Here is a 26,868-nt window from a genome sequence, read left to right as displayed (position 1 = left end):
AAAGCGATGAACTCAGACAGCCAAAATAGAAGGCGAGACAGCGCTGTCAGATATCCATGCTTGCCGCCTTTACTTCTCGTGCGACATGCCCAAGAACCGATACAGTTTCACACGTGAATCGCGTGTCTTGGTGTTGTCTGCACTGTTGTGGCAGGCCACGACAAAGCAATACTTCGGACCTTGCTTGCGCTTCCGCGGGGTTGCTTCTGCCAACGTGGAAATGTAGCTTCGCACAGCAAGCCTCTCGGTTCAGCGTGCTAAGTTGTTGGCACGACGCCCCAGTTTTCCCCACCGACTGAGCAGCGCGCGCGCGCATGTTCCCGCTGCCGACAAACAAGCTGAGTTGGCTGCGCTTGCACCCAGTTGCGCCAGAGCTTGTCTTCAGAGCCACAGCGTGGCGCTGCCGTCGCGCTGTAAACTTGAGCTTGGGTTCCCTATACTAAGGTCATTTGATTACTTGGAAAAGTGGTCCAGGACGTCTTCAAAGGACCCTTCACCAGGTTTAGGTTTTACAAACAAACAAGCAAGATGCATGGACCAATTATTGGCGATCACGTCTACAAAGTATGAAATGGTCGTGTGGTGCAAAAACAGCAAAAATTTCCAACAGATGGCCTCGCATCCTTCATTTTGAGAGAGCTACACTTTAAGTGAGAGTGAAAGTCAGATGCCTGAATTTGCCGTGCAACATGCTTACAACTTTACTGCCCACTGCATGCAATTTTAATCCGTCATCCAGTGTGAATTGTGCCATGTTGCCACTGGAAATGTGCCACAATGCAAACTAGGAAGAGAGAGAGAGAAAAGGAGGTGGGATTCCCCAGATCAATGGTAACATTATCCCTCGTCTACTCTTGCTCTGTGTCCCTGGTGCATGGACCCTGAATGTGGACACTTGACAAGGCAAAAGGGGGGACATCCTGGTTGGCTGTGAAGCTTGCCTCCTGGCAGCATTATAAGAAGACAGTTCAATATTTTATAACTCCTTCAATAATGAACTGATTAAAAAAATTATTCAGGTAATGTGGTCCATAGGCCTGTTTAAGGAACCCTTAAAAATTCAATACAGCAGGCTACTACGTTATTGTGCACAGTTGTGTGTGTGGTTTGTAGAAACATTAATACTATAGTTCTATATGCATTCATTGGTTTATCTTTGTGACTTAATTCATTGAAAGCTTGGTCAACAATTAGCTGTAAAATAGGCATCTGTAGATTACTTCCGAGATTCTGCCTTGCGAGAGCCAACACCTAAAACTGATCCTACATGTAATAATAATAATAATAATAATAATAATAATAATAATAATAATAATAATAATAATAATAATAATAATAATAATATGTATATTATTACATATAACATAAACAATCTATTATTATACAGATTGTTTAACATTCATAGAAAAAAAAAAAACTTGGGTCTTAACTGGCACATCAATCAAGTAAAAATAATGATAAAATGAAGACAATCTACTGGATAAAATACATACAAAAGAAAGGGAAAATATTTTTAAAATTACGAACAACAGGGCATAACACACGAAACACAGGAAATATCGAAGGATAAGCGTTACAAACGCTTTGTATTCTATGGATGTTTGAGTGCTGGCAGAGGCTGGCCAGTACATGAAAATGTTTATGCTCTATGGTTACCTGACATAGAATTGAAAGAAATTTTTTTTTAGAAATAACAGACACATACTTCTAGTAGAGACACTCTTACACAATAGGCGCATACTTCTTAAACTATGACAGTCACATGCAGAAACCTTTCAGTATTCAAGATCTTGGACATGAAACCAAGCAGCTTAAAGCCAAACATGTGGCTAATTGTTTCCGAAAGTTCGTATAACTATACTGTCACATAGCTGTATTGACAGAAGAAAAGTCACTTACACTGTTGATGAATGTGTGCTCCAGATATTTTCTTTGATCATCAAACGACACATGTAGCTGTTTAGGGCTTCTTTTACTGGCTTGCTTATCTTCAGCAGGGGCTTGGCTTTGATTATGCTTTGACAAAGATGACTGCTTTGCACCATCAGCCTTTCGATGCGCTGGAAAAGAAACATCATGCTGCTCTACCAAAGCAACCTCGTAGGCCTTTCCAGGAGAGGATTCACCGTTTTTGTCAGTTCCGGCAGTGTTGATATCTTGACATGTTTTAACTTGCGTCATTTTTGTGGATGAATGCAAAGAAGCTGTACTGTGCTGCTTACTTTCAGCTGCGGTGCTTTGGGAAATGCAACTCATCGGTGCATTTTTGGTGGCCGAAGAAACCGGTGACGTTTCCAGTTGTGGTGCAGTTCTCCATCTTGCTAACCAAGACCTAAGCTCCATTGGATTACTAGAAGATCCAATAGAAATAATATGTTTCATTGAAGGTAGAGGTGTACTGTGAGCTCGTGGCACAAATGGTGAAGCATCTGACATGCACTTTTTGGCTGGCACACCTTGCCGATTTCTAAATGAGCTGCGTTTTGTACTTTCCGATTCAGAGGTATACTGTGTTCCTTCTTTGCTCTGGATATTCTGAGCAACAGGTGTGGTGCAACTGTGTGGCATGTACGTAACATCTGGCATCCTCTTTTCAGCTAATGCAACTTGTTCATTCCCAGGTGGGCTACTTTTTGGAACTTCCACGTGATGTATCCTGGAATGTCTATTCTTCGATTCTTTCGAAGCAGATCTTTTTTCTGTACCATGAGCATTCACACTCCCATTCATAGAAACTGTTCGATATTGCCTCTGAGAAGTTGGTACAGCTGCACCATTTGTGCCTGCTTCAAAGTCTAGTTTTCTTGATTGCTCCTTTCCAAAAGATCTTGACATTTCCTTCATTGGCAAATGTTTACTCCCTTGTGCTTGAGGCTCTGAAGTTATATTTAGCAATGGCCTCTTTACTAGCAAAGCCTCTCTTGAACATTCGCTTATAAGTGAGTGTTCACTGTCAAAGCACAGATCCTTCAAGAGTTCAGAGGGCTTGCTAGGTGGCAAGTTAGGCAACGGCTCAGCAGATAAAGCCTTCCCAGATGATGGCACAAGGAGCAGTTTTCGTACGGATGGTGGGATTGGGTCTTCATCTAGCTCGCTCTCATATCCACTTCTCATCACTTTCGGTGTGTGTTGAGCAGCCTCCTTGCTGCCAGATGATGTGGAGTATGACGGAGGAACTGCATCGCATGGTGAACTTTGAGGCTTTCCAAGCACATCCGGCTGTTCGAAGAAAACAAGGTTGGCAATTAAATAAGAGAAACATAACATTTCACAGTATAAATCACAGCAACGAAGTTTCAGCTGTATAACTTTAGGTGCAGTTTTTTTTTTCTTTTTACATAATACAAAGCAAAATTATTATAATTTATGCCTTACAAACTTACTGGCCAGAAGGCCACAAGCTTGTGGTTATGGCGTATGAGTAATGGCACAAAAACTGTGTATGTAATCTTTTGCAATGTCAGAAAAGTTTGACAACACAGCCTTCTGTTATTATGCAGACTTCCATCCCCATTATGCCAGGTGCACACATATGCTTAAAGGGGTGGTGCCATCAAATTTCGAGGCTATAACAAGCCTGTTGTGGGTTTCCTCTGTATGCAAGGACACTCCACACGAAGGGTCGGACACAGCAAACGTTTAGAATATATTTTAATTCACTTCCAAAGTGTACCCAAATGCCCATTCTCCCGATCAAAACCCATCGCTAGCGCGCCAACACTGACGTAGATCTGTAGGATGGAAAACGAAAGTTGTAGTGACGTCACACCAGATCTGCTGCGGTGACGTGAGTGACCTCCGGACCTCCGCAACGTACGTATCGGCTGTAGTGAACTAGAATATATTCTAGTTCACTATAGTACCGGCAAAGCATCGGTTGCTACATCACTCGCCGAGTTTCGATCGTTTTCTGGCTAAGTGCGTCACATCCTTGTGTGGTCATGTGACCACGCCTCCTACACTTCTACGTCACTGCCCAACCTCGGCACCCAGAAACCGAAAGTTGTCCACATCAAAGGCGATATTAAATTATTTAGTGAGAATACATGAATCTTGGTGTGTGCATCGTTCTTCCTGGAGCTATAGGAAACGCTTACAGCAAAGAACGCGCAAGCCACTAACATGGTGGCACCACCCCTTTAACCCTTCGAGTGTCAAAGACCTGCAAGTAAGTCATCCACAAGAGCCACAAGACGGTCAAAGACGTACATGTATGTCATGCCTGTATGCTTAAAACACGTGCCTCTTTTGATCATTTCTCGTGCTTGGCATGTGCTGCCACACTTCGGGAATAAGTAGAATTTTTTTCTTGCACCGATGTCTCTGTTTTTTTTTTATGCTTTACTACAGCAGTGCGGCAGATAGTTTCAGTTTCGTTCTTTGGCCAGTTCCCGCTTGTTGAGCCCGCAAAACTGATGGCTTTCCGGCTTGGAATCTCTCAAAGGGTGACCATTTTGTTACTCTCTCGTTTATTGCTCCCCGGGGCACGATTATGCCTGTTTCCATGCACGCATTGACTGACACAAATGATCCCGCTGTGGCTGCGTTTCCAGCTTCGGGGACTCACAAAAACCTCTTCCATCTCCTTGGTGATAAGACGAAAAATTATTATAGGTTTCGGACTTGTTTTCGCTTTCCGGATGCGCTCACAACTACACAGTTTCTTCAGTGCGCTCACCCGTGCAGTTTGCTTTCGCTATGGAAGTGTGCGCCGGTTTCTCTGCTGCAAGTGAGTCTAGCGGCGATTCCTCCGAATCGCCACTCGACTGCCGAATCAGAACCTGATCCAGTAAATGTCAGCCTGTCATACAAGGAGTTACTTATGAGTTAAAACTCGGACGTTGATCAGTGAGCGACATCTCAAAAGCGTGCGCGGCGAGACGATGCTGACTGGATCAAAGGTGGCTTTTCTCCCCCCGTGTTTGTACTTAACGATACTTCGTGCACTTATTTTTGTACATCTGTGAACTACACAGACGTTTACTTCAATGCATAATTTTTTAAGAGTCGTATAGGTTTTTTTTAGAATTTATCTTGCTGTTACTCACGAATAAACCATGTGTATGTAACAACCCAAATGATTTTTTGTCACTTTATGGTCACCCCAAAAAATTTTAGACCAATTTTTTTTTTCTGAAATAGATTCGTCGAAGAATTTATTTCAGCAATAAAAAAATACACATTTTTGGGATGCATTTCGTGAAAAAAAATCTATCCTCAAGGGGCTAGTTTGTGATGCATCTTTTTCTTCTTTATGAAAGTGAACCAGCGCTAATTTTTCTAAGGATACAGAAAGACATGACAGGACGGGTGCTGTATTCCATCTAAGTTTATTGAAACCTACACATGCTACACCTGACAAAATTGAAGATGCTAAGCACATGTGCATTCATGACAGCAGATGAAGATTAAGGACAGCAGACTGCTTAGTACTATCACCTATTTAAGAATCTAAATTCACTGGCATGCAGGGATACTGAAGTGGTGCTAATGCACATATCGACTCTTTGCTTGATGAAAGCACAGAGGAGCCCTTTTGTGCCCTTGTTAGAAAAATTAGCACTGGCTTACTTTCATGAAGAATAAAATACACATAAGCTTGCAGACCAAGACAGCAAGGTTTGTTACCAGATGCGCTGCAATGTGTTTTGCAGGGCACAGCTATTTCAGATGCACTCTCTCAAGGGTGTATCAAGAAGCACCTCTAGATAGTAGCAGTGGCCAAAGCTGTCCTGGACAGCATCATCTAGCATGCTGTGTCCTATGCACATGTGAAGCAGGGATGTAGTCTCGTAAATCCTAATTTTGCCTTTCTTAAGGACCAGAAATGTGAGCTGAAAACTACTAATGCACTGGAGAACGAATGTGGCTGCTTTTTTTCGGTGCAATGAGCTAGGCCTGCATGTGACAAATTTTACATTTACACTCGTGCTATCTTTGGCACACATACTTGCAATAACAGCAAGGACTCAATAAAGTTTCATGGCCTTCAGTCCGCACAAAGCCTAGCTTGCTTTAAAGTTTAAATGCTGCTGTTTGTCATTTCTCAATGTTCTCACAACTTTCACACATATAGCTTATTGATGACATAGAATTTAATTTAAGAGTTCTGGATTAATTTTGACCACACAGATAATTTAATGTTTGCCTAAATATAACTGCACAACTCCCTTTTAAAGTTCAAACAACAAAAGTTCAAGTGCTGTGCTGCAGTCAAACTCGCAACCTCGAGGCCAGGTGGACAACACCAAACCTACTGCAGTAGATCAACTTATAGTTTAAGTCAATCAATGACATCTGATTAAACTTGTCAATTATATGTGTACATTGAATAAAACATACTCATTATATAGCATGAATAATACCCATCAAATAGTGAATGCTGTTTATGTAATACACACTGCCACTCAAAAAAAAAAGTTCTTACTGACATTCAACAGATAGTCTAAACTACTACAGAATGAATTGGAACCTGCTACCCTTGTCATAGAATGTTTACCAGTATTCTGCACCACTTTCAAGAAAAATGCGATCTAATATTTTTGAAAAGAATAAAGAGAAAAATTTTTACTGGGTTGCCACTCTGCATTCACACCTAATACACTTCAATACAGTTGCTAATTGATTTTTTTGTCATTTGGCCCAATTTACGGCCCTGTCAGGCTTCGTAGAGCCAATGTAAGGCACCTGTCGTCTTTACACACAAGCTCTATGTCGAGGTGCAAATATCTTGTAACTGCTAAAGTTAACTTGAATATAATTAACAAAACTTGTTAATTAACCTTTTCATCATCAGCTTGTGAGCAGCTGTATAAAAAAGTTGTAGGGCACCACAATTTATGGCATGCCTCATTTTTTAGAAATTCAAAGGAAAAACACTTATTTGAGGTAACCATTACTGAACAGCAAGGCACTGATCCAAGCGATAGCGGAACAAAGCATGCCAGGCACACAGAAAAGGTGCCAGCTAAGTTATAGCAAATCAAAACTTATCATGACGAAATTTGAATGAAGGTGCTTCACAGCAGAATTTGGTCAGGAAAAAATATAGAAGTGGGCCACTTATTCTTTGCGTGTGATGTTTTGTACTTACCTGTTTACTTCTTAAACTATAAACAGGAGCAAAGCACTCTTTCGCCTGTCGTACAGTTTGCAAGAAGTGTCGTAATGGTTGTTCCTCATTTTTACGTAGTACAGTAAGAGAAAAGGTGAAAATTGTGCTTTTATTATACGCAGCGCAAAAGAAATAGAGGTGACAGAACACAAAAAAAAAGTACAAAAGAAAGAGAGGTGATCTGCTGGTACAAGTGAGATGACTTGCCATTTTTCGTAACAAGCTACTGCTGCAGCCAGTTCATGGTTTATTGTAATAAACTATTTTCGATACATTGCACAGTGCTAATGAATGACTTAAATGTAAACATTTCGACATAAGTCTGTCTGGCTGGGTGGAAGAATTAAGAAGTTGAAATACCTCCAGCCACAAATTCTTGGAGGAAACCCGACGTTTCGAGACCGGCTTGGTCTCTTCTTCAGGGGTGACTGTGCTGGTCAGGGAGGCTTCGTCGCAGCTTGTTTTTGGCTCCGCCTTTCTCTTCGAGGGCGCTTCCATCATAGAAACGGAAAGGAATCTGGGAAGGAGGCTCTTACTCGAGTCGTGGCACATCCAGAACACACCTGCGAATGTGAACCGGTCCCTCGGAACAATGCCTCCGATCTACGTGCACGGCCTCCGGAATGTGAGGGAAAGAGAAAGGCGGAGCCAAAAACAAGCTGCGACGAAGCCTCCCTGACCAGCACAGTCACCCCAGAAGAAGAGACCAAGCCGGTCTCGAAACGTCGGGTTTCCTCCAAGAGTTTGTGGCTGGAGGTATTTCAACTTCTTAATGAATGACTAAGATGTATCAAGCTGAAGCACTCCAGGCAGCACTGCGCAAGTGACAGCACTCTGAAGTTCACCAAGACTTGTATTTTTCAAATTTTCTGTAGTAGGGTACACATTTGGGCTGGTTGGTTCACGATTACTAGTGGAAAAACAGTGCTAAAAAGATGGGACAAGAAAGGACATGAGACCACAGCGCTAACAACCAAATGTGTTTATTCCTTCAGTCAGCATATATATACTTCACCACTATCGCAATGAAACAATAGAAAATTGAAGACTCAGCCTGCGCAGAGGCAATAAAGCGATCAATGGGAAGCTATCTCCTTTGGAAGCAGGGAAATCGAAGGGAGGCTTACACATGCCTCGCCGCTATTGTGAATGTGATAAGCTTCTGAATTGAGATGCGCGTGTTCGTCAAGGTATTTTGACAGGAAAGTCATATCTTTACAAGATGGACGGCAACCGCAATTGTTACAATGAGAGATAATTGACTGTCTGTAGCTTGTTATTAAACCTTGTTCAAATGCTCGCGCATGCGGTCATTAGTGCACCGCTCCGTTTGACCGACATAATAACACCCGCAAGAAAGAGGAATCTTTCACACAACACCTTGACGACATTCAACAAACTTCTGCCTGAGCTTCTTAGTACATCTTTTGTTCTCTACCTCTTGATTGACTTGCTGGCATGGGCTATCAAGCTTATTTTGAGCAGAAAACAACCTGCCCTGCCGACAACTTTTTGAGAAAGTCTGATAAAATAACATGTCAAAGAGACTGCAAATACATACAGCAAGGTACTGCATCTTATGTGTATAAAATGCCCGTAAGTTTACTATAATTTAAGCATATAATGAGCATGCAGCGTAATTTCAGCAAACATGCAACTACAAGAACCTTGCAGAAGAATAAAAGATTATTGAAAATATTCAAAAATAAAAGAATCAATGGAAATACTTGTGTTCATCCAATTTTATGAAGGCCAAGCTAAATGAGACGTGGATTTCGAATAAAAGGACTAAAATAACATGCTGAATACAACAACGGTCATGAGAGTGCTATGGAAAGTCTTGCTCACCTCACCATTCTCAAAAATAGTGCTGGACACAGCATTTCGAAAGACGGGATGCTTTGCAGATGCAAAGCGAGAGCCAATCATGATCCAAATTGCCACAAATGTGTACTCCATCTTATAAGCAAATGGCTGAGATCAGAAGTGCAAGCATCTAGGTACAAATATCCGTATAGCTTCAAGCACATAACAGTCTATCGCCATTCTCATACATAATACTGATTGTAAACAGCCGCAATCTGTTGGTGGGAATGGCCATCAAAGAATCACTTATCTGTTGTGCTTCTGTGCTCACCCCATATGCTTGAACAGGCACATTCTGAGATTATTAGTTCAGGTTCAGTTCTGGCTAAAATTCCAGTTTGGGTTTCGCTCAACACCCTGAACTACAAAAAACTTGTTTCAAATAAAAGTGTTCCATTCTGTAACAGCATATTCAATTTATTTTAACATTAAATTATGACTGAACACACCTGCCTATAATGGATAGGCTCTTGCTTATAGCTGACGGGCTACTTCAAATTCCTACCGCAAGCTTACAAGGAACTGCAGTGATCTCTTACTTCCTCATTATTTCCGAATAGAAGAGAGTTCTGAGGAATATTGCATGCGCTGGAAAAATAAATTATGTTTTTCATTGGTCATGTTTATTCTGCATACTTCATTTTATATTTATAGGAGAAAGAAAAATATTTGGCAGTTGGCTTGATATTGAAAGCAGACATTGTTCACTGAAATCAGTGTTCTTCAAAAGGTGTAGTAGTGCACAAATAGCTTTCAGTGCCAAGGATTGAGATTTCAGATAATTAGTAGTACAAACCATACAAACCACTAGCATAGGCAAATGGAATGGGCCAAAATTAAAGGTTGTACATCAAAAGTACTTAAGCCACGACTAAAGTTTTGAATGGAAGTTTTTACAAGAACCATGTCTGAACATGTGCAATAGGACTTCTAGTGAAATAACCATACATACCGAACTGTCTTCCCAAATAACTTTGAAAGAACGGTGAGTAGGCTTGTTGTACAGCCGTGGTCTTGTCCTGTTAAAAATGCCACAAGTCATCAGAGAAAAAAAAAGCATATGTATATACTGCTTTTCTGCAGTAACCCACCAGACAGCCATCCGCACAACATGTATTGTCTTCCTGTAGTTCGTGACCTTCAGTTTTTATTTTTATTTCAGAATGTTAATTCTCTCAACAAAGGTGCATTTTGAATGCTCCAATGGCATGTTGGTAATTTTTGTGCGGAACCCTCAATAAGCCTCAAACTATGAAATTTTTTGGCATGTTGCTCCATTTCATTCCTACAAAATTTCATCTTTATACATCAAGCAATAAATGAACAACATGCTTTTTAGTCCCGCAATGAGCACAGAGAACCTGAACTAGCATAAAGCAGTACTTTCCTCAGAAAGCATTACACAACCAAGCACTATTTGAATAATAATAACTGTTGGATTTTTACGTCCCAAATCCACAATATGATTATCAGGGATGCCGTAGTGGAGGACTCTGAAAATTTCGACCACCTGGGGTTCTTTAATGTGCACTTAAATCTAAGTACATGGGCCTCTACCATTTAGCCTCCATCGAAATGCAGCCGCGGCGGCCAGGATTCGATACCGCAACCTTCGGGTCAGCAGTCGAGCACCATAACCACAAGACCACTGCAGCGGGTGGCTATATGAATAAACATGCACATTATTCTTACCATATGTCATATTCATACACAAAATACTCTCGAATACTCAGAAAGTTCCAAAACACTATTGGATAAATTTGCTAGCATTCTATGACATGCCTAATTATTAGAGCTGAGCGAATAGCAAAATTTTGGGTGTAAAGCGAATTCGAATATGGAAGTGTGAGTGCAAATCGAATCGAATATTTTTCTAATATTTCTCGAATATTTTTGTAATACTTCGAAGCAAAATTGCAGAAATAAAAGTTGGAGAGGATTCCTAAGCATATTCTTATGAGATAGCAACATGGAAGTGTTTCTTTTCGCTAGGTTGGTGAAGCGATGGTGGGGTGGTGTTTCACAGATTCTTATCAAGAATGAGGCAATGTAGAGGCCTAATTGTATTTATGTACATGATTTGGTGCAACCAAAGTGTTGCGGACAACACTTCACACATGATGTAAGGCAAAGATGCCATTTACTCAGCCTCTGCTCTTCTTTCAACTTCTGTGGAAGCCCAACTGAAGTGGCGGACTAGGGTCTGCTCCCTTAAAGTCTGGAGTTCCAAATCTGCCTCGTAGATGTCGATATATAAGAACATCTGAAACTTTGAACACTAAAAAGCTTCGGTGTGTGATTTTTCGAACTTCCTGCCCAAACTTTAGGTCCAAAACAGTTAATTGAGCTCCCACCTCTGCCACATCTTTCATCTCTATATGTTGGAACCAGCGTTTTCTTGAGTTAATACATTTGAGACCATAGCGCAGCTTGAAAGGTAGCTTTGCCGCAATACAAGGGTATGATGAGGTGAAGCATATAATCGCACGTTGACTGTGTCCTGGCCACGGTGTTAGAATAGTTCAGGTGGAGCAACGGCACGTTGGAATGAGGAGAAATCGGGGACCTCTTTCTCTTTCTTGCCGAAAGGAGGTGCACGCGGGACGGTGGCCGCCTGGCTATACCCAGCGCAAACCTAACGCTTCTAACATTCGGTGTTTTAGCGTGTTTAGCAGGCCCGTAGCCAGGAATTTTTTTCGGGGGAGGGGGGGGGGGGCACTTGCTGAAGACCTTGACTTTTTGAGAAAAACACCTATTTTTATTATTTAGTTTTGGTAAAAACACCTACTTCACCAAAATTTCATGTTTCAAATCCCCCTGGCTACGGGCCTGGTGTTTAGCGATATCGCAAGGCCCTGTGAGGATTGTGTGGTATTGTAATATCATACGCATAAGTTAAATATAAAGACTTAGTAGTGTTTTATGCATGTCGGTTCGGCATGCGGCGTGAAGCTCATAAACACCACCTTCGGCCTCGGCAACACCGTGGCCTAGGTGATCGTACCCACATTTCGTCTACAAAAGTAAATCTGCAGTTGCGTGACATGTGTTGAATTCACCCTTCATTTGCCCTCGAAAGATTAATTGATGTATTTGCAGTCAGCATCATGTAAAGAGCAGGTATCATGCGTAAGGGGCATTTCGAATATGAGATCAAGTGACCCTACAGAATCATTTAGTACGAACCGCTTATTTGTAAATTCCATAAACATTTGCGAGAAGACAAATGCTTTAATCTAATGGAATAGAATAACTTTATTTAGGTCTTTCGGGGCAGAGGCGTAGCTAGGGGGGGGGGGGGGTTGGGGGTTGAACCCCCCCTCCGAAAATTTTCAATTTTGCATGTGTATATATACACGCACACATACAGACACACGCATGAACATAAAAAAAGGATGGTTGAACCCCCCCCCGGAAAAAAATTTCTGGCTACGCTTCTGTTACGGGATGTGTGCACTAGCACGTGACGCACCACTCCCACGTCGGAAAATACGGGATTGAAAGAGAATGCAATGATTTCGTGACAAATCGCGCATGAAAAAGTTTTTCACAAACAAAATCTGTTGTTTGCAACTCGCGATCCTTCCGTAGAATAGCATGTCGCTACACTTTCAAGTGGTCACTATCCTTCGGAGCGGCGAAAAGGGAAACTTTCTCCGTGCACGGTTTGTAGCCCGAGTTGCATCGCGGCACAAAGCACTTCTTGCCCATCTGGACAATATAAGTTGAGTAAATAAGGACACGATGAACAAGGATAAGCTATTTCAAATAGGCTAGTATTTGGGTGGCAGGCGTTTCGACTGGCGAACGTATGTGCCCGAATGGGGCCTCGTCTGGTTTGCCGTGTTAGTTCTAACGGGTCAGACAGTTACGTCACGGAATATGACATCACCCTGAATTCCTGTCATTCCCGAAAGAAGAAACTGGAAAGCAAATGGTTAGGACGCTGAGAAGGAAACGAGCACGACCATTTCAGGTTTGTGCACCCAGAGCAGGGCGCAAAGTTCTACTTCTGCTACTGCAACAAACAGCATGTCTGTGACGAATAACGAGAGGCACAATCAGAATGGAACATGGCGAGTCATGATGGATTGGTCGTTAAACGGACGTTAAACTTCGTTACCACGCGCCAGCCAGCACGTGTAAACGTTGCAAAGGCGGCTGCTTGAATTCATCCGATATGGTGCATGCCAACAACAACCCATGAGAAAAATTTCTAATGTACCATTGTCAAATGTGTTGCTTTCTTCTGACAACCATCATTTAGTGAAACGTCAACCACCCGCCCCTTGCCCCTGCTTTCGTTTTCAGAGAATACCTTTTTCTTTTTGACTAACTAAGTTTGGGTCCGCCACGGTGGATCACGTGGCTAAGGTGCTCGGCTGCTGACCCAAAGGTCGCAGGTTCGATCCCGACCGCGGCGGTCGCATTTCAGTGGAGGCGAAATAGTAGAGGCCTGTATACTGTGTGATGTCAGTGCACTTTAAAGAACAGCAGATGGTCGAAATTTCTGGAGCCCTCCACTACGGCATCTCTCATAATCATATCGTGGTTTTGGGACATAAAACACCAGTTATTACTATTATTATTAACCCAGTTCGTCATGGCGGCCTCACCCAATTTGCCACGGTGGCCTTATTTGTGCGCAAGCTAAAATATTTTTGAAATTCGTGTTCACCTGTAAACTCATTATCGCTTTTCGCAGAAGCTATATTTCCTATGTGTTTCCATCTGTTGGCTACCGCCCAGGGGCAGCGCCAGGATTTTTTTAGTGGGGGGGCACCCAAGACAAGTGAGTTCCTTTAGGGGGGCAGGGAGGCTGGGAACATATGCATTGTGTTTTGACCATGCTTGCTCTTGGGGGGGGGGGGGGGGGGGGGGGGGGGGGGGGCAGGCGGAAATTGGGGGGGGGGGGGGCTCCTGCCCCCATATCCCCCACTGGCGCCGCCCCTGCTACCGCCACTGAATTTTCTTGGTGTTGTGCATTCACTTTGAAATCAGTGTTATGTGCGGTTACCCTGATAAAAAACGAACGGCCAGCAGTTGAAGAGTTGTTGCAAATGCAGCTTTGTAAGCGACACGGACCCCGTTGAAGCGGATGACCTGAAGTACCTGAAGCCTCGATACACCCAGCGCAGCCTGTCGGAAAAAATGCGAAGCACGTCCCCGTGTTCGGCGGGGAGGCTGCGCGGCGGAGGCGGAGCGTCGGTACACTTAACCTATTCTAACACCGTGGTCTTGGCTAAGTTCGACCGTAACAGAGCTTGAAAGGCAGCTTTGCTGCAATACGAGAGTGTAATGAGGTGAAGCATATTGAAAATCTGAAGGGGTCACTTTCAATCAGACGTTGACTGTGTCTTTGGGAAGTTTGAATTGTTTGAATAGTAAGATTCCAGTGCGAATCGAATCGAATAGCAAACACTATTAGAAAAATATCCGAAATTCCGAATATTCGCACACCCCTACTAATTATACTAAAACTTTCACTACTGTAATCACGAGGAGGATAACCTAGGATTATATTTTTTTTTTATATGCCTGTGCATGTGTGCATATAAAGACACAAACTGTGAAAATTTTGATGCCCATGGTAATAATATCAGTCATTCTTATAAGTAATTTCATTAACTAGTCGTAGGGTCAAATTCAACATGAACTGCACTGAAACCAGGACAAGTGAATGAAAAGGATGGATGCACTGCCTATCAATGGACTTTTGTTGTCGTGAAGTACTTCTGTACCATAAGCCTGATGATCAAAAAGTACATTGTATAATCTGCAAGTTGCTTGGCTTACTGGAAAATAAACATTGCAAGTAAAATAACCAGAGGGTGATATACGATATGGCAAAGAGATAATTTAGCAGGTGAAAACACAGAGAGAGATAGAGAATGACATAACAAATGTAAAAGACTACAAGAAAAGACCACTCAGCAACAAGAATTGAAGAAAAAACAGATGAAGGCACAACAAATAGTAAAAAAAATGCTAGAAAAGTGCCCTAGTCATAACTAATCTGATGCCTGCTGTTCTCTTTATTGTATGATTTGAGCTCTTAAAATATTGTGTACACCCTAGTCATGATCCTTCTGCTTCATCAAACAGCTCTGAACCACGTGTGTTGTAATGAATAGCTAGATTATGAGATTAAGTTCTTTTAACTAAGTTGACATGCTTGCTTGATCTAATGAATGCACCTTCTGGTTTGCCAGACCTAAAATCTGGTGCAGGTTATGGTGAATACCATTGGGAGAACAGGGGCACTCAAAAGCACGCTGAAAGTGCTCCCTTCAGAGCTGGCATGTTTCAGTGGTTGAACCGGAGTAGGAACACTGTCATCCAGTAGAAGAGCAAGAACGCTTTTGCGGCGCCGAGAGCAGACAGGAGCAGTTTGTAGTGCTCTCACCTGAAAAGCGGAGTAGGCGCAGTATGACGAGAATCACGTGACTTTTAAATGTCACATTCTCCACATTTGTTTTAATTTTGCTTCAGCCGGTGAACGCGACGGCAATGCTAGCATGATGTGTAGTTTGACACCACTGATGCTGGCTGTATTGGTGCCGCTTGTACGTGTAGGGATGATGACGGCTACGAAGTGTATGCAGCTATGTTTGCTGGATGCATTGTTGCACAAACGTTCTATGTAGCTGCGAATTAGGATAATGGAGCACATGCGACTGACAGATTTCACACGTATTTTGCTGCTGTCCCACACAGAATGCTGGGACTTTGAATGTTTTGATCACATGGTATATTGCTCCCCACTCATCACCCTCTCACCTGCTCTACGGAAGCGTGCCGCATTCGAGTGGCAGATCGAGTGGCCCTGCTCTCAGTGCTCTGCCCCGCACTCCTCACTGCACGACGCCTCTACTCCTGTTCTCTCAATGAATGAAAGCCTACGGGAGATCAATATCTAATAATAATTGTTGGGATTTAATGTCCCAAAACCATATGATTATGAGGGATGCTGTAGTGGAGGGCTCTGGAAATTTCAACCACCTAAGGTTCTTTAACGTGCACCTAAATCTAAGTACATGAGCCTCAGGCATTTTCACCTCCCTTAAAAATGTGGCCGCCGCGGCCGGGATTCGATCCCGCAACCTTCAGGTCAGCAGTTGAGCGCCATAACCACTAGATACAGTGGCGGGAGATTAACTGTTGACTTTAACTGTAGTGCAGTAATTATGATGTAAATTTAAATGACTCAAGTGAATGAAAAAAAAAAAAAACCCGTTCTATTGGTGGGATACGAAACCACAACTATCAAATTACGCGTCTGTTGCTCTACCAACTGAGCTACGACGGAAGGTGCTTCCCCACCCACTTTGTCAGGTATTTCTTTAGATTTAATCCCTGGGAGTGTTAGCCAGCACCACTTGTAGCCAAGGTGGCAAGTGTGAAACACTCTTTTTACCAGAGGGTGCCACGTGGCACGTGATCTTTGCACAAGGCACATGATCCTTGCACGCGTAACTCAAAGGTTGTGGGTTCGGATCCCACCAATGAAAAGGGTGTTTTTTGTCCACTTTAATTTATTCCAATTTCCGTCATAAGTACTTCACTACAGTTAAAGACAACAATTAATGTCCTAACACCTAACACGTGCACTTCTGTGGTCAATGTAGAAAACAAGACAAGCTCGTGGGAGCACTTGTTACAGCGACAGTTGGTGAAATGCATCTATAAGATGAGATAGGTAGGTAGGTAGTAAACTTCATTGATGTTCTGAAGAAGTGAGGTACAAATTAGTACCTAACACAGACGGACGAGACGGAATGAGCACATTGTATTAGGCCATAAAAATCCCCCTATATTTTAAAGCAGGAATTCCCCTACATACTGCTTACAATACTTCATGTGTGCAGAACTACATGGCACAAATGAAAATATGAATTGAACAGACAAAGGCACCTCCTTCATCCAAGTTAAACTGCGATCCTCAACCAACAGTTGAAAACACTCTTCAGACATATGATCAAGTCAAGCTTCACACAGACAAGTTCCCAAATTTTTTTGACAATTAATTGCTTCTTGTAGTACAAGTATTGCTGTTCTGTCCTATCTATGTGATATTATTGGAGCATTATTGAGAGCACTACTGGGCACCAGGCCCGTAGCCAGGGGGGGGGGGGCTAGGGGCCCGGGTCCCCCCCGAAATTTTGGTGAAGTATGTGTTTTTACCAAAAATAAATAATAAAAATAGGTTTTTTTTCTCAAAAAGTCAAGGTTTTCAGCAAGTGGGTCAGATCACCAGATCAGATCAGGTCACCAGATCAGATCACAAATGCCATGAACAAATGCCATGAAATCTCGACCAAGAGAGCTCGGAGAAGCTCAAGAAATTTTATTTATTTATTTATTTATTTATTTAAACATACTGCGGACCAACATTCTGGTCCAAGCAGGAGTGGCAAAAGAAAACATCAAGTGAATGGTTACAGCAAAAACAAGAATACATGACTTTGTTGCAAACAAAAGAACACTATCATTCTTGCGATAAAAGAGGCATCAATATTTTAATGAACAGGTATGAATAGGAAGCTCCCCAAAGAATGGAAATCTGCCAATGATCTTTCGATTGCAAAACTGGGAAGGCCTTGAGATATACAAAACCTGAGGACTATATCCCAGAATGTGTGTGCAGGAAAGCTCTTCAAAACTATTTTTTCTCTGATAACATGTTTGGTTTTAGGCCCAACATATCTACACAGGGCGTTTTCCTAACTTCACAGCAGGATTGAGGCATTACACTTACATAATGGGGCAGAGGATCACATAGTGCTGGCATTGGGCAAATAAAAAAAAAAGGCTTCAATACAATATCCCACTAGGCCATATGGAGGGCCTCGAGTTAGTCGGCTGAGGGCAGACAATATATCAACACAGAAAGTATTTCTTGGCAATCAGAGGGCAACCATAGAAATAGGATCCATAATATTGGAACATTTCACGCTGCCAGGGTACCTCTCAGGGTTCCATACTTTCTATACACTTCTTTAACATGGCCGTGAGAACGTTAGCAACAGGGTTGGAAGGACAAGTGCAACTAGGAAGTGTCATCAATGTGGATATTATCCTATGGACGATTTGAGGATTTTACGGTGAAAAGCAGGGCCTTCTGCAACAGGCAGTTGACAGCGTAGAACTTCTTACACGGGAGGCGGGCATGGCATGCGCCACTGAAAAGTCCAACTTTGTGCGGGTGCGTGCAAGATACGCCAGACGGGCAAATTGACAGGGTATGAAACTCACTCTGTGCAAGCAGAAAGTCTGAGAAGAGCGAACCTTAACAATACTGGGGATGTGAATTAGTCCAAAAGCAGCAGAAGGTTTTGTGAAGGACAAGACAGACTAGTGCATGCCTTTGTTGTCAGTCCGGTCAAGTATAACATGTATTTGAACATGTTATACTTGAACAGAGAAAGGTTATGTGAAACCAAGCAAGGAAGAACTGTTCTTTTTAAAAAGGCTGGGGTTGCTCTGAATGTGGCATGCACGTCGCAGCAGGCAGGTGTCAGGAACAGGTGGTATTGGTGTCAGTCCAAATTGCATTGACAGAAATCGCTGAAGTGACCATGGTAGCTTTGCTTTAGCTTTGAAGGACACAAAATGCAGAGGGACATCCGCAGCTATCCTCACGGACGCACAGTCAGTGCGTCCCCTTTTCCTGCCGGGAGTGGTACCTTGGGTGGTGATTAGGACCATAGGCAATCAGCTAATTTTTACAGCTTTACATGGTGCCCGGCAGATGAAGGGAAATACCAGGCTGGACGGAATAAATAGCTCAAGTGCAAAATATCCGAGCATTAGTTTGTACCCCCCATCTAAAAATGACCAGATGGCAGGCAACAGACTGCTGGTGACTCTAAACAGAGGCTTGTCAATCCACACACCCTCAGCGTATTATATGTCTACTGCAGGTCAAAGGCCTCTCAATGTAATCTTGCAATTGATGATGTCCTGCAGCTGATTCCATATTATGCCATGAACATCTTAATTTCATCACGACACCTAACTCTCTACCACCCCCAACTGCTTTTCCCATACCTTGGTACCAATTCTGTTGCTCTAACTGAATGAGCACCAGTTGTCCCTCCTACATATTATGTGGCCAGCCCAGGTCCATTTTTTCCCCCCTTAACCCTTTCAGACGCCGCCTATAAAGAACTGTCTGTAAATGCGTCAAATCAATACAACATTTGTTCAAGGCACTCAATATTCTATTGCGGCAAAAACAATGTCATAATATGTTCATTTATATGTGTTATATAGCAACTAATCCCAATTAAGTTGTAATTAAATATCTATTTACCCTGAAATCACTGATGCTACGTTTTGGCAAAAATAGAATGAAATCTCAGGCTAGAAATATAGTGCAAGTTCATTTTTGGTTATGTCCACTTGAAACAAAGAAAAATTATACTTTTCACACGACTCGCAGGAAGTGGCACGTCGAACGACTCATCGAACGTGGTAGTGCCGTCAGCAAAGTGATGCAACAGTACAATGCATAATGAAGTTAAATGAAGACAAACTTATTATTGATTGATCACATGAAGATCACATGAAGGCGATCCACCGTACAGTACCCTTTCCTGAAGCTAGCTTGCCGTCTAGGTTGATTAATGCCAAGTGCATCTCTTATCCTATTCAAAATCACCTTAGAGAATATTTAACATAATGCTGAAAGCAGGCTGATTGGTCTGTAGTTCAACTCTTTTACGTCTCCCTTTTTGTGTATTAGCAAAATATTGGTGATTTTCCTTCTCGCTGGTACATTTGAAGTTTTCAGGCATAATGTATAGTGTCACAATGTTCTTAAATATAAAATCTCCTCCATATTTGATCAAAGCAGCTGTTAGGCTATCTTCTCCGGCTGCTCTTCCGCAGAACATGCCTTGTAGGGCCTTTCTAACCTTGTCGACAGTTATGCATGAAACTTTAGTGACATGTTTGACTTTGATTCCACTCATGGTGGGGTGTTTATACTTGAACTGTAATGTTCAAAGTGGTTAATTTTGTTCCTGCTCTCTTCTGGTTGAGAGCTTTTACAATCACCACACTTTACCTCACCCACTACTTTTATTTCTTGTACTATGCCTGGGTATCCACACATTATGCAATCTATTTCATTTCAACAGCGGAGTTGTTTAAGCTTTTCGTTTTGCCGGCTCGCATCGCCAGTGCCACAGAAAGCGGGTATGTGCCAAGTAGCTCCTAGCATAGCACAGCCATGCATAGTATACAGGGGGTAGGAAAAGGAAGAGAGGGTGAGGAGGAAGGAAAGGAGGGGAGAGTGTAAAGCATGGCATAGCCTTGTATAGTATAGTTCATAGAGGGGGTGGGAAAGGGAACTGAGGGAAAGGAGGAGGTGAGAAGGTAAACCACAGCATAACCATGTACTACAGCATAACATAGCAAGGGGTGGGAAAGAGAAGTGAGGGTGAGTGATGTGAGAGTTAAGAGGAGGGAAAGGAGAAGGAGGGCAGTATAGAAAGAGATAAGAAAGATGAAAGACAGAAGATGATGTAGAAAAGACAAAGAAAAATGAAAGAACTCAATCTGCATTTGCAAAGTAGCTTGCTTGGCAGCTCCGCTGTTTACTCATATCGCACAGGTGTGGAACTGGCTTTAAATTTTTTGTTTCACTGTTAGGGCTTTTTCACGTACACTTTCTATCTATATGCTTTCTGAAGAAGGTGTTCATTATACGGAGTCTGTATGTTCCTGCGAATTCCACTAACATCTCTCTGCTATTCCTAGAGTCAATACCATAATTAACGATTGCCTGTTCTTCTACCCGTTTTCATCCTACTTTCACACTGAAGTATCCCATGGGTATGTTGTACTGGGTTTGCACCATTTGCAGTGCCACCGCAACATCCCAATAGAACTTCCTCATCGTCATGGCTGGACGTCGGGTACTACTTTCAGTTTATGGCAGCGTTCTGTTTGGTGTCACAGAAGTCCGTGGTATGCCCGTGTCACTGGGGCGCACGTAACCCACGAGCCGCTTCGCGCTTCTCAGTCTGGCAGCAGACTTCTGTGACACCAAACAGAACCCTGCCACAAACCCTCCCAAGTGAAGCTAGACTAACGGAGCTAGCTAATCGAGCCTCGCTTTGGTGTGGGTAGGCGTAGTCAAACATCACACGCGCCAGAAGACCACCACAAGTAAACACACACAGTGGGGGGCATGGCTTGCGGACGAGGAACAGTCAGCTGGCTCTCCTGGACCAAGCCCAGCGAGCCCTTCAAGCCAGTGGGGCCCTTAACTAGGGACCCCACTAAGAATAATGTTTATCTCGTTATCGCTATGAAAGCATGACAACTTGTGTGCACTCTTTTGCTTGCAAGGCAGGAAGTGATCTCTTAGATTGTTCAAGATTGTTGAAAACAAACTGAGGGTCTCACCTTAAGTAGGACCATTTGCTCTCTTTCGACTTCGCAGGGCTACGGACCATGTTTAGGTTGGTTTCAGGCAAAAAAACAAACAAGACCTATTTCAAATTATCTTGCCAAAGAGCAAGCCGAACGAAATGCATTAAAAAGGCGCGCTTCCAGTGAGCCATTCGGATTTCGTTACGCGCGCTTTCAAATACACCCAATACACCTTCGCAGCAATGTCACGTGACAAAAGTGCTTACTTTTTTTTTTTTTTTGGCCGGTCAGCGTTTGCTGCATTTTTAAAGCTGGACTTCGGCTTGTGCTACATAAAACAAACTTAATTTTATAAGCTTGTCCCCTACAAAAAAAAAAGTGCTTATTTAGTTTCGATCTCATTTTTGTACTTTATTGCTTGTGTGAAATTATTTCAAAACTTACTTACCATTTATACTATCAGACAAGTGACAAATTATTTGAAAGCATCTAATTGCGTTTGCATTTATAGTATTAAAAAGAGTAATTTGAATGAGCGGCTCTTGTCCACCTTGTCCACTAACTGAGCTGATGGATTGGCTACCGTCTACGATTAATGCAGCTCAAGATGGCGAGCGAAAGTGTTCGGATGCCACTCACACGCGGGGAACTTACTGGCCTAGTGTTTCGACTGTCCCTTTTCGGTGCTTTAACGTACTTTGGTATAAAGTGGATGGTTAATGCTATAGACCCGACGCGTAAGCAGAAGATTGAGTCCAAGAAAAGAGTAAGAACACAGCATTGCGTGATATCGTGTAATCTAGGGAAGGGCTCTTTCAGAATTGTCTCGATTCACCCGAAACAGTTGTCGATGTTGTATATGCCGTGTATTCGTCCTAGAACGTCACATTTGTCAAAATAACAGTGTATCTGTTGCGTATTAACGTATGCAACTAACCTTATATTGGTAAAAAGTGTTGTAACCATGCTGAGGACGTGGATTGACACCATTCAGAGCTTCCTGAATGCGTATCGTCTTTTAACATATTTGAGCTTCTCTTACTTTGCCTCGTGCGCTACTGTTCGTGGCTTCCACTGGTGCTTTTTTTTCTTTTCATTTTAAAATGGGGGAAGGGAGGGAGGGTGTTGATCTTGTTGTACCTTGTAATGTGCTTTTCTGTTCTGAAAATGACACTGCGCTGTGCTCCCTTATGGGTTGCGGAAATTGGAGTTTTTTCCCTCTAAATCACTACTAGTGTTCTGAGAAGCCGCCTTCCTCAACCGTGTGGTCATACTGAACGAAGTTTTTCGTACCATGAAGCAGGACGCCGTATTTCGAAGTGCTTCCCGACTCGAAACTGGCGGTTTTTTGTTTGTTTATTTAACATATGTTAGCTTTCAGAAACAGCCTTGTGATGCGTTTTGTGTATGTTCTGTACCTTTCGTAGACCTTTTATATTATTTCATGTTTTGTAATACCCATCTGGGATAGCATGCTCGGCTTTGCGACAGGCAAACCGATCAAATAGACCGTGGATATTGTGCCGGCAGTCGTAAAGCCAGTCAGGCGAGAATGCCGGCACAATATCTGGGAATGGTAAAATGCCGTCTACCGGCAATATATGCACCAAGGATTCGGTGCTGGAAGCCGGCATTTTACCATTCGCAGATATTGTGCTGGCAGCAGTTGCTAAAGTTATGTCCACCATGTTGTCCCTTCAGCTCTCGCTATTTTGCCAGTGTCCATGGGGTGGCCATGTCACTGGAGTGCTAGTAACCTACGCCGTGCCGTTTCGCGGTTCTCACTATTTTGCTCGTGTCCTACTAATGCCAGGTGCATCAGCGACACGGTCTAGTGCACCCACCACTGACACCAACGCGATTCTTTAGTAATAGAAAATTACTGGTCTTTCGGAGCAGTAATGTTAACGTTAAAACAGTACTAAAAAAATCACGTGATTTGAACAAACGTCATTGCAATTTTCAACCCCGAGGGACGTACGACGCATTAGCACACTGCGCCAGCCAAACCTGTACGGCAGAAGGGCCAAAAAGCTGCATTCGTTGGACGGTTGAACAAGAGTGCCGGTGCATTAACTCCAAACGATAATATGCCGGTTACCAGCACTATATCCACTTCCTATCAAATATTCATTGAAAAAAAAACCATCTCCCTTGAGAGGAAATACAGATTTCTAATTGTTTTTTCTTGCTTTTTCAGGCAGATAGGATACTGAAAAAAATAGGCATACAGAATGTCAATGTAAGTGTTCATGGACCTTGAAGGCTCTTAGTGGCTTCCATTGACTCAAAGCTAAATAATCGCAAGAAAAGGCGTTATACATTTGTGCATGACCCCTGTGTGTTCGTTGTTTTAAAGCTACATTACACTTGTGCTGATTAATACGAAGGAGCATGTCGGCATTTCATATTTGTTGACATTTTTTAACCATCAACAAGTCATATTGATGATGTCATGAGGTGCTGTCAAGTGATTTGAGCCTGTGTTACTTCTTCAAAACCATAATAAAATACGTTCAAGGCTCTATTCGCCACTTATGTTCAGTCAGACGTACTTACGTATGCAGGATGATCAAACAAAACAAACGTCTTGAGTTTGAAATTTTTGTGTCAGTTGTCCTTTAACTAATAAATGACCTGCCACAGTCAGGCAGCACTTTTCTATTTCAAGGCATTATGTTAAGCCATGATGAAATTAAATTTTTTTTTTTTTTTTGCAGCAACTGTGGTCTGTCAACTTTTGCATGTGGTGGTTGTCTGTGTATGTTAACTTAATCAATGGGCAAATCTGTTCGAGCAGAGAATGAAAAAAAGGGCTATTTGTCAAAATGTACTGTTGTGCAAGTTGGTCTGTCATTGTTTGCAACTTGCACGAGAGAACCTAGGAGACAAGGTTGATCATACACACAGGGGACTAACAAAATTTATTTTTTGGTCAAATTTAATAAGTGCTGTGTGTGCCATTTGTACATTTTAGTAGTTTTGAAGGCTTCACCTCGTTTAATGCCCGGCTGTGTGTGTGCAGGAGTATTTTCCCCAATTATAACAGAAGGTTATTAGTCAAATCAGCGTGCGGTTTTAAACTAAATGTTAAAGATACTGAGTGGAAATCTGCAATTGTGCGGATCCCAGTCATGTAGCAGCTCTTTACAAATGCATCTTGATGTGCAACTGGTGTGTTGAAACAAATCATTGGGTAGGCATAAATAAAATCACTAGAGGACTCGTGCCTTTGACTTGTGCATTTCCTCGGTGGAGTTGAACCAGCATGCTAAAGCACGGCCATATTGATCCTTCTGCATGTTATGCATGTTTGTGTTGCCGTATGTTTCGGAAGTGATTGTTTATGTCGACAGTAGTGTTGTTCTTCCAAGTGAAATGGTGTTCCTTACAAAACGCTTTTATGTTGTGCCTGGAGAAAAGCAAGAAACAGCTTCATTGTTAATTTAAGTCATCACATGTCGCCAGCATGAATTATTCTTCGATTGATGCTGGTTTCATCTTAAATGTTTAAGCTAATGCTGTGGGATTTCAAATTTACTATGCAAGTTATGTTTAGGCTGTAATGCAAGACTGTAGAACAATTTCTGTCGTTCCTGACATCAGCATTTGTGGTGACTTGTGAAAAGGGAAAGCAAAACTTGTCATTAAAGAAAAATGCAATTACAGTAATGATTGGTGGTATGTGTTCTAAAATAGATCACTTGTATGTATTTTCAGTTGACAGAATATGAGCTGTCAATTGCAGCTCAGCTAATTGATCCTCGAGACATCAGTATATCGTGGGATAGCATTGCTGGCTTGGAGGAGATCACTCAGGAGCTCAGGGAAACAGTCATACTTCCCATTCAGAAGAGGCACCTCTTCACTGGCTCACAACTGATCCAGCCACCAAAGGGTGCTTATTGGCTTTCTTATTTTTGTTGGTCATTTCTGAGTAGGCTTTATGCATCAATGCTGCATGTATTAGAAAAACATTATGCGGGGTTCCAGCTGTTTTAAAAAACTGGTGTAGTGTTTATGAATCTTTCTGTGCACACAGTGTAACTCCAAACAAACAAAAAGGCAGCCAAAGCTGCTTTAAAGGAATCTTAGTTATGGCAGATGAATAATTTTTTACATATATGCCAAGTCAGTCGTCCATATTGGTTAACATTTCAACCAAATTTCTCTTCTGTCTTCTGTAAACACAACATAGTACCCACAAATAATGCAGGGGTTTGCGTGTCTTCCCTTGCATATCTTCAATTCTCTGCAGTCATATTCTAACGTTGCAGTGTCCCAGAGAACTGTGCTGGTGTTGGAGTTTTACACTATGAATAGCAATATTCTTGGCTTGCAATGTGGCGGAGAAACTATGTTATCATACATTACACACCAGAAATCGGCCATAGCCAGCGTAGACACAGGAAAGGGCAAATTAAACGCTCATGAGAGAGAATAAAGGGAAAGGGGGTAGTTAAACAGAGGATATCTTTGTTTGGCTGCCCTGTATGGGGGTAAGGAAGAAAGGGGTATGAAATGATAAACTGGGGACCTGACACTTCTCTATGCAATTTTTCTTTTCATAATTTCAGTGTGCTTTTCGTGTTAGCATGGCTTGCATCATGTTGAATAATTTAAAGCTTCTAGTCCATCAGTGTCTACCTAGTGTTAAAATTTGTGTTAATGTTAAATTGTAGCAAAGTACATCTCGCTGTGATACCACCAAAACATTTTACTGCAACAACCACTTAAATGTTTTTCTAAATGCCATAAAATATCTGATGATACATTAAAATGCCAGGTGGTAACATTATTTATAAATGTATGCGGCCAACGGAGCATTTGACCTACCACACGTCATGCTGGATATAGACTTGCACTATAATACAGTACACGCACAGTAGTTCAGCAGTTTAAAGCAAAATGCTATAGTTCCTGTAGTGTTGTTGTATTTTGTTATATTAATCCTAGGTGGCGTCACTTACCCTAACACACTAACAGACGGTGCCACTAAGGGGTTACAGGTGTATATATATAGTATCAATAAACATGACCGGGCAGTTAGTCGCCGGCCCAGCCGAACGTCGCGTTGTCGTATCGTTACTCTCGACATGGTGTCAGAAGTGGGATCTGCATCATAGTAAAAATGCCTCTGGGCGAGCAGAACAAGGACAGCGAGCTACCTGCGGCGACCGGCGAGAAAGCCATGGTGGCCATGGTCGTTGGGCCCAACTTGCAACCGCCACCCCATTTCGACTTCGAGAAACCAGGGGCTTGGCAGAGGTGGCGTCAGCAGTTCGACGACTACAGTTTTGCAACGGGTCTTCATGCGGCGGACGTAGTGATGCAGAACTATCGGTAAATTGACTATCGATAGTATCGATAGTTTTCTTGAAACTATCGATAGTGTAAACAAACTATCGATAGTACTGCTATCGACAAACTATTGATAGTGCAATCGGTAGTACCATCGTTGTTATTACTAGCGATATTAGAGGCACGCGTGTTTATTGCTTTGC

The 26,868-nt window shown here is 42.4% G+C and overlaps 2 protein-coding genes across 5 annotated transcripts in view; one reads left to right on the top strand and one right to left on the bottom strand.

Annotated features, from left to right (window-relative positions):
- Nucleotides 1-21,556, bottom strand: part of LOC119401613 (uncharacterized) — a 59,927-nt gene extending 38,371 nt beyond the window's left edge. For 3 of the 4 annotated variants that reach the window (XR_005185483.2, XR_005185486.2, XM_049417478.1), the window contains exons 1-3: nt 21,398-21,550; nt 9,933-9,999; nt 1,900-3,219 (exon numbers count right to left, since the gene is read on the bottom strand). Coding sequence is in view for 2 of the 4 variants with exons in the window: in XM_049417478.1 (XP_049273435.1) it covers nt 1,900-3,219; nt 9,933-9,999; nt 21,398-21,447 (1,437 nt within the window). In the remaining 2 variants the exon portion in view is untranslated. Of the gene's footprint in view, nt 1-1,899; nt 3,220-9,932; nt 10,000-21,397 lie in introns of all 4 variants that reach the window. The other variant, XM_037668517.2, reaches the window with a different exon arrangement.
- A 403-nt stretch (nt 21,557-21,959) lies between these two features.
- The window catches only part of LOC119401629 (outer mitochondrial transmembrane helix translocase), a 58,536-nt gene continuing 53,627 nt past the window's right edge, over nt 21,960-26,868 (top strand). The window contains exons 1-3 of the mRNA XM_037668535.2: nt 21,960-22,130; nt 23,565-23,606; nt 25,085-25,262. Of these exons, the coding sequence (XP_037524463.1) occupies nt 21,960-22,130; nt 23,565-23,606; nt 25,085-25,262 (391 nt within the window). The remainder of the gene's footprint in view (nt 22,131-23,564; nt 23,607-25,084; nt 25,263-26,868) is intronic.

This window comes from Rhipicephalus sanguineus, chromosome 1, assembly GCF_013339695.2.
Source record: "Rhipicephalus sanguineus isolate Rsan-2018 chromosome 1, BIME_Rsan_1.4, whole genome shotgun sequence".
Classification (NCBI taxonomy): Eukaryota; Metazoa; Arthropoda; class Arachnida; order Ixodida; family Ixodidae; genus Rhipicephalus; species Rhipicephalus sanguineus.
Note: the sequence above shows the minus strand (reverse complement) of the source record. Positions and strands in the feature narration are given on the sequence as shown.